Source organism: Malania oleifera, chromosome 13 (genome assembly GCF_029873635.1).
Source record: "Malania oleifera isolate guangnan ecotype guangnan chromosome 13, ASM2987363v1, whole genome shotgun sequence".
Lineage (NCBI taxonomy): Eukaryota > Viridiplantae > Streptophyta > Magnoliopsida > Santalales > Ximeniaceae > Malania > Malania oleifera.
In genome coordinates this window covers 73436304-73444148 of record NC_080429.1, presented here as the reverse complement: position 1 = coordinate 73444148, position 7845 = coordinate 73436304, and the positions used below count along the sequence as shown (strand labels likewise).

The 7845-nt window shown below is 35.4% G+C and overlaps 1 protein-coding gene across 3 annotated transcripts; it reads left to right on the top strand.

Annotated features, from left to right (window-relative positions):
* Positions 1 to 275: 275 nt before the first annotated feature.
* On the top strand, positions 276 to 2204 carry LOC131146171 (uncharacterized). Of its 3 annotated transcripts, none has more exons than XM_058095551.1 (4): positions 276 to 608; positions 816 to 960; positions 1075 to 1144; positions 1501 to 2204. In XM_058095551.1, exons 2-4 carry the CDS (start codon positions 833 to 835, stop codon positions 1798 to 1800), a joined length of 498 nt encoding a protein of 165 aa, XP_057951534.1. In that variant the 5' UTR covers positions 276 to 608; positions 816 to 832; the 3' UTR covers positions 1801 to 2204. The 3 variants fall into 3 exon arrangements, with proteins under 3 accessions (XP_057951534.1, XP_057951532.1, XP_057951533.1); XM_058095549.1 differs by having other exon boundaries at positions 791 to 960; XM_058095550.1 differs by having other exon boundaries at positions 395 to 608; positions 803 to 960.
* Positions 2205 to 7845: the final 5641 nt, after the last annotated feature.

The window sequence follows — 7845 nt, the reverse complement described above, 5'->3', positions numbered from 1 at the left end:
TTACCTCCCCTACCACTTTTAGATCTACTTTTGTGAAGCAAATTTTGCAGACTACCTAACAATTTGTATCTTCCGAAATAATTTTATCCTATATTTGGTGGAGAATTTATATTTAAATAAAATATAATATTAAATTATATTAAATTTTTTATTATTTTAATATAAAATTTAAAAACTATGCATATTATCTTCTGAAATAAGATTTTTTTTTTTTTTTTTTTTATTGGGTTCCAATACGGGGCTATTTCAGGGAAAGACATAAAGAGAATGTTGTTACATTGAAAAGCATGGCTAGGGCATCCAAGAACTACTAAGAGGAAAGCAGATTCTAACGAGCGTCAGCTTCTGTTTGCAGTTTTAACAGGTCAATTAGTGAAGAAGTGGAGCCTGCCATGACAGGTGGCTATTTGTGGTTCGCCCCAGATCACCAGTCAGCTGCTGACGTGGTTCTGTATCTCTATGAATGCTTGGCCTACCCTACTCTTATCTCCCTCTCCCTCTCCCTCTCCCTCTCCTTCACCGTCATCTCTTTTTCCGGGGCCTCTCTTTACGTGTTCTGTGTCCTCCCCACACCCTTCTCCCGAAGGGCCCTTCCGCAGACAGCTCAGGTCTTCTTCTTCCTCTCTAGCTTCCTTGTTTTTTTAAGTCTGTTCTGGTGACGCTGCTCGACGAACTTTTCTTTTAAAAGAAGAAGAAAAAAAAAACTATAGCTCTTCAATTTTTTGTTCTTGTTTTGCTTTGATTTTTGTTTTTTTATATCTGTTTTTGTTCGGGTTCCTTTTTTTTTTAGGGGGTTTTACAGGCGTTCTGTGCAGATCTTTGATTTGGGAAGATGAATCGCTGCGCGTATCAGCAGAGCGTCTCGGCAACCTGTGACGTGGTTTGCCCAAAACCACGTCGTTTTGGTCCATTCAGCCCCGCCATCCACGACCATATCCCACCTTGGAGATATCATATCAAGTACCTTCTGCATAATCAAATCCTGAACTTTTTTATTTCCCCTCAATTTTCGATTCTTGAAAAAAATAAAATTTCTCTTGCTCTCTCTGTTTTTTTTTTTTTTTTTTTTTCCAGTAATAATTACCCAGCGGAGATTTCTGATTCAAAAGCAGGGGTGGAACTTCTCGACACAATTCTCACGAAGGTCATCTCTCTGTCTCTCTGTCTAGATTGTGTTTTCGAACAGAGAAGTTAGATCTTATGGCTCTGCTGTCCAAAAGCAATTTTCTCTCTTTAACTTATTAGTTTATTGTTGTTATTCCGACAAAAGTAACATTCACCCTTTCTTTTGTCGAGTTTTTCTACTTTATATATATATTTAGCGCGTTGTTATACTTTATTTGATTATTTTCTTTCATTTTCCACTTTCTCATCGACCAAACAGAGTTCAATAGTTCAATCAATTTTTGGGTATCCATGTAGACTACAATCCATCCATTGCAGACAGCCTATTCTCTGTACTCTTCTTATAATTAATCCAGTACGCGACATATTCTACAGGGGAATTCTGGTGCGGAGAAATCGAATAATTTTCCGGCGGCATCATCTCCCCCCTTTTTCTGTGGCTCTCCGCCGAGCAGGACGTCGAATCCTGTAATCCTAGACGCCCAATTCAACAACGAGAAGCTCGAGCCGCCTCCCGCGGCAGCGCCGCCCCTCGCAACGTCTCCGTCCGCCGCTCGCAAAGGCGGCGGCTGTGTCCGTGTGAGCTTCGGGCCCAAGCCTCCGGCGGCGAGAATCGAAGGGTTCGATTGCCTCCGCGGGGATAGACAGAACCGCAGCATCTCCGCGGTGGCTTGAAGAGCACCAAGCCATGTGAAGCTGAAGGTACGGGAGAGGAGAAAGTGATCTTGGGAGAGGGGAATCAAACTAGCTAATTATGCTAGCCAGTTTTAGGGTTCTGTACATACAAGCAATGGGTCCTTTTTCATGGCAGAGTTTTGTGTCTGTTGTGTTATGTATACTGTAATCAATCAAGAAATAGTGAGATGATGATGATGATGATGGTCTAGAGTTTCTGTTTTTGTTGAGTAATTAATAAAAGAGGAAGATAAGTCTTTTCTCTTGGTAGGTTTTTGATCTTGGAAAAGAGGATTGAGAGGGGTGGTGTCTTTGTACGTGACTCTTTCTCCTTACTGTAATTCGAAGAGGAAGTGGTGAAGAAGTTGCTCTTTCATTTAAGAAAATTTATTGTTGGTTTAAAATGACTTATTAATCTTATTTTAATGATCACAAATAGAAGGTAATTTAACATGTTAAAAGTGATGATATTTTAAGAATTAGGTGTTTTAATTCAAGTTCAAAGTTATCACAAAACTTATTGTAAGAATACATGAAAAAATAAAAAATGGAAGTTCAAAGATATTTCAAAGACACTTCAATGAAAACATAGAGAATTGATGGAAGTTTAGAGAATTTAAATGGACTACACAAATAACAAGCATGACGATTCTAAACTTAGAATAGAATTAAATCTTAAGAGTCTTTATGTAATTTGATTGAATTTGAAGTTCACTAGGAAACTCATTGACTTAAAGACTATGTTTTAAAAAATTTCGAAAAATATTCTTTTAAAATCTTAAATTATTTTGGGGAAAACAAAAGAGTCGGAAGAAATTGGAAACAAAATGAAAAATGAGATTTTTGGTCTTTCTAAGTGACTGACAAATAAATAAACTGATTTTGAGACACGGACTTGAGCGACTGACCTGGTGATGACCTAGTCTGCTGACACCTTGTTGAGTTTGAAATTTTCAGTGTTTTAATGAATTTAGGTGACTGACTCTTTATTCCCAATCAACTGATTTTTCGAGATTTTAAATTTTAAATATAACGGGAAGTTTCCAAATTTGATTTTTTGAATTCTAAACGTTATGAAAACTTGGAAAACACTCCAAGTCACTTTGGGAACACAAAATACTCTTGTTTAAACATCTATAAATACCCCCAAAGCTAAGGATTCAATACACCAAGCAAATACACAACATTCAAAGCTCTCTTGTTCTCAATACTCTCAAACTCTCTAAAGTTCCTTACTGAATTTTGCTGTGAATTTTTCACAAAATTTCTGAACCTACTCTGAATTCTTTTAATCTAGAAAGAAAGCTCACAATGATATATTTCTAAGACTTCAAATTCTTTCAATTGTTACTTTGAATTGAAGTATATTGTAGTGCTTAATTGTTGTACTAATATGCTCTTGAAGAGAGTGTCTTTGTACACCAAACTTGTTTCTTATTTTTCTTGACGGTTCAGGATTGTTGAATCGTTGTACCAAGTGTAGGGTATCGCTTGGAGAGAGAGCTCCACCCTAGTTGAAGGAGGGATTGTAAAAGGCTGCTTCTGCCCGCAAATGTGTGTATACGGTTGCTCCTACCCGTAAAGGAGTGTTATAATGGAATCCTTAGGTGGTGTGCCTAAGGCAAGGACATAGGCAAGTATAGCTGAACCTTATAAAACTCACGTCTCACTCTCTTCCCTACTCTCATTTAATTTTCTGTTCATATAAACTGCGTTGTTGGATTTTAATTTTCTGTTCATAATAACTACAAGAGGGGGATGAATTTGGTTAATTAAAAAAGTTTAAATTCTTTTTAACTTCTTACTTGTTTTAGTACAACAATAAGAATGTAAGTAAATCAATCAATTTATAATCACAACCAAAACACACCACAAAGTACTCAATTCAATCAACCACAATATTAAAATCAATTAATTAATCAAGAACTTGATGCTTTCAGCTTTGGTAGCAGCCTTGTGTTTATATGTAAGCCCTGTTTTGATTTTGACTTGTAATGCGCTCTTTTTTCCACAAATTAACCAATGTACTCCTTTATGGGTTTTCACAAAAGGTTAATTAAAAACTTATTTTCTAAAAATTAAGAGTCTTCTCTGAATTTTTACTTAAGTTCTACAATCAGGAATATGCCTTCAAAAAATAAAAATATTGTGCAAAAAGTAAACGATAAAGTGGAGAGAAGAACACCAAGTTTTTACGAGGTTCGGCTTATCCCCAGCCTACGTCCTTACTTTTGGCAAACTACCAAAGGATTCCACTATATTAGTTCATTTTTCAGGCGGAGCAACACTGTTAGAACCACTAGTTAATTAGACTAGAGCCCGCCTTTCCAAACGATATTCCTTCGTTTGGTCCAACGATCCAAACACTTGAATCGCCAATGAATCTACAAAACAAGATTTGAAACAAGGTGTACAAGAGATGCTCTCAAAAGAGCTGATTAGTACAAATTCAGAGTTATATACTTCAAAGCAAATCAAATATGAAATTCAGATTGAAGCCCAAGAGTATATCACTGTATGATCCTTTCAATGGATGAAATAATTTAGAATTGTAGCACAATACTAGAGATTGAGAGTCAGCAAAACCTTAGTAGTTTTCGTGCAAGTTGAGAGTGAGAGAACCTTTGAGAGTTTGAAAGCAATTAAGAGAGATTTAAGTGTTGTAATTGATTCTTGGTAATTGAATTAATTGATTTTAGGTGTATTTATAGAGTTAGAAGAGTATTTAACTTGATCTCCAAGTTTACTTGGAGTAGTGTCCAAGTTTTGAACAAGTTTGAGCCCCAAGTTATTGATTTTTCAAAAATATGTCAATTATAAATTTAAAAATCTGCCACGTGGCAGTAGCCTGAGAGCTTCTAATCAGGTGTCTGTTAATGTATTACACTGATAAATTATACAGGCAGTAGGGTGGCAGTCGCCTGTCACCTTCTGGTCAGGCGCCTGTCACTGAATTTCTTAGTTTTAATAAATAGGCAGAAGGGTGACAACAACCTGATGAAACCTGGACAGGCTTATCAAAAAAACCTTGTCAGGCGCTTGTCAAGGTCCAGGTAGTAGCCTGATGACCTTATGTCTGTGTATTTTAAAAATACTTAATTGGTCAGCTTACTGACTATTTTCAGTCAGACTCCTGTTAAGACAAAATTCTGGTTTTTAAAATATTTTTGTACTAACTCTCTTTACTCCTCATTTCTTGGAATGTTAATTTGTTTTCTTTAAAAAAATATGTTCCAAGTGTTAAGAATAAGGTCTCTAAGTCTCTTTTGCCTAATGAGTTTCAAAATGAAATTTCATACTCGAAATACACTTGAAGTACTTACAAACATGTCCTATTAGACTCTCTTTATTTCTTAAACTCTCTTTAAAAAACTTCATCAAATTGTTACTTTGAGTTCCTGAATTTTCAATATTGATCACTTGAGTTGATATGAGCTTTCAATGTTCTTGTGATCTTTGAGTCCTTTCATGTTGGTCTCTTGAGCTTTCTGAATTAATCACTTAAGTTCCTGAAGTGTGCTTTTGTTTCAATATTTGAAATATCACAACTTTGAAGAACATTAGATATCTTTACTTTGTTATCATTAAAATCAAGAGTCGTAAGCCTTGGTTAGGCCAACAGGAGTACATTAGTTTATCAATACAAATTGCGAGAATCATAAGGGAGTACGTTGATTGGTTAACACCCAAGACTTATTAATTGAAAGTTTATTTAAATTCTGAGTTTTTGGAAGAGTGTTGGAAATTTACATTGTGTTTCATATTGAGAAATCAAGTTCACTAATATAAGGATTTTATCAGCTACATACTTACACTCTACTTTGAGTTACTCAAGTGCTGAATCTTTGAACCATTGCTGAATTTATTCTATATTGTGAATTGTGTTCTAGTTATCTTGGTTGGATTGAATTAAATTGCTGAAAAGGATATTCAAATTGGTATATTTATTCATAAAGGTTTATAACTAAATAAATTTTCGCTAAACTTGTGGTTGAAAATCAATTTTGTATGTGTGATTGCTAAACTTAAAACAAGTTGAGAAAAAATCAATTAAAGAAGGTATAGATAAATTTTAAAAACCCAATTTACTTCCATTTTAGAAATACACATTTCTTTTCATCTATATATTTAAATAACTTGTGATTAGTTGATCTCTGGTGTGACTTAATGGATGTTATTTTTTTTAACCCCTTGTGTTGTTGGTACCATAAAAAAAATGGATTGCATTTAATTATTAATATTGTAATATTTAAATAATAACCTTACTCTTCAATTTATGTGTGTTCTAATAAAAAGATATGGACGATAAAAAGAAAAAAAGGATAAAATTTTCATTTGATTTTATTTAAAAATAATATTAGCAATATTTTCTTTTTCTTTTTTTTTAATGTTAATGGTATGCCTTTTCTTTCTTTTTTTAAAAAGTATATGACCTAGACAAATAATTGAGTGATTCTTAACTACTACATAAGCAGTATGACCAATAGCATTGAATTGTTCATGTTCCAACATGTAGATGTGTTGATTTTTTCTATCTCGAAAGCTATTTTTGGATCGTGATTTCAATTAGCGGACAATACCCAAGTGGTGGAGGTCTTGGCTAACTCATCTTTTAGCACGTGAACGTATAAATTTTATCTTCTATTTATATATTGAAAAGTATTTACGGTGAATTTTAAAGTTAAAGTGGATTATTTTCACTTATTTTTTAATAAAAACTAAAAATACTTTTTAAGAATTCTCAAATTTACGCGTGAGAGTTGAAAAATAGGAATAGTTTAAATCGAAGTGTCCTCCCTTGCTGACGTAGTGGTCCGGACAAAAAGCCTTTACAAAAATCTTTTGTGACGAGAAAATTCAAAATGGCACTTGAATGATGGAATTAATGGGGAGGTTGGAGCTAGGCTGGCAGGGTGGCTGGATGTTAGTGAGGGATGACGTGGCATGGGACAATAGGCAGCTGACGTACTGGTCAATATTGAAGAAAGAAAGGAAAGGTGGTACTGGTAAGGTAGTAGGAGTGGGAGGTTGCTCCGCAGAATAATAATTGCGACTCTCTCAGCAATCTGCGGTGTGTGGGTGAATTATTAGCCATTATCCAGTGCTTACTTTTATTGGTTCCAATGCGGAATTGTTGTTTTGTGAGGCGGTCCAATAGAGTGTTTTTACCATACAATTAAATTTAAATAAAATAAATATTACTCGGTGAAATAAATACTGAAATCTACGAACTGACTTTTCAATAGTTTGTTTAAGTTTGAAATTGACTATTAGAAAGTCGATTTTACTTTAACTTGACTCTCTGTCACTGAGTTTGCTGCAGGTAATGTCGCGCCAACACTACATAAAAATTGAGTTTTAGTGACGAATGAAAATTGTCACTAATGATGGTAAATCGTTACTATTACGGTTTAGTGACGGTTTCAAAATTGATCACTATATCGATTGTGTCAACTAGTTATTAGTGACGATTTTCAAAAATCGTCCCTATTGCGCAAAAGAGTAGTGACGGACGCCTACTGTCACTAAAAGAGTAGAGAACGTTATTAGTGTTAGTGATAATAATTAATATCTGTGTAGTCGGCATTTCTCGCTGGAATCATCCGCAATAATGGGATGACCTCGACTTTTCGTCATGCGAACGCCATGGCATTTGTAACCTTGTAGTTGGTGAGAAAGGCCAACAAACAACTCGCCTCCTCCGCCCCCCCCCCCCTCGGCACCTGCAACAACGTCATCACCGTCGGCCTTAGCACCCCCAAATCTAACCTCCTCCTTGTCTTCAACACCGGCAGTGACCTCACTTGGACTCAATGCCGACCAAATCCTGCTACAACCAAACCGACCCAATCTTCAACCCCTCCCCCTCTACCTTCTATTCCAATGTCACCTGCAACTCCGTTGCCTATGGCAAACAATCCTACTCTAATGGTTTGCCATGGAGATGTGAAATTCAATAGAGTAAAGCTCTGATATCATGATAGAATGAAAGAGGAGCAAAAGTTTGTGAAAAGAAAAAGCTTTTATTGAATCATTAGGGTTCTA

Coding starts and splice junctions, on each gene's coding strand:
- LOC131146171 (XM_058095551.1), top strand. CDS start 833: ATGAATCGCTGCGCGTATCAGCAGAGCGTCTCGGCAACCTGTGACGTG. Junction 961..1,074: donor CCTTGGAGATATCATATCAA/GTACCTTCTGCA, acceptor TTTTTTTTCCAG/TAATAATTACCCAGCGGAGA. Junction 1,145..1,500: donor TCGACACAATTCTCACGAAG/GTCATCTCTCTG, acceptor CATATTCTACAG/GGGAATTCTGGTGCGGAGAA.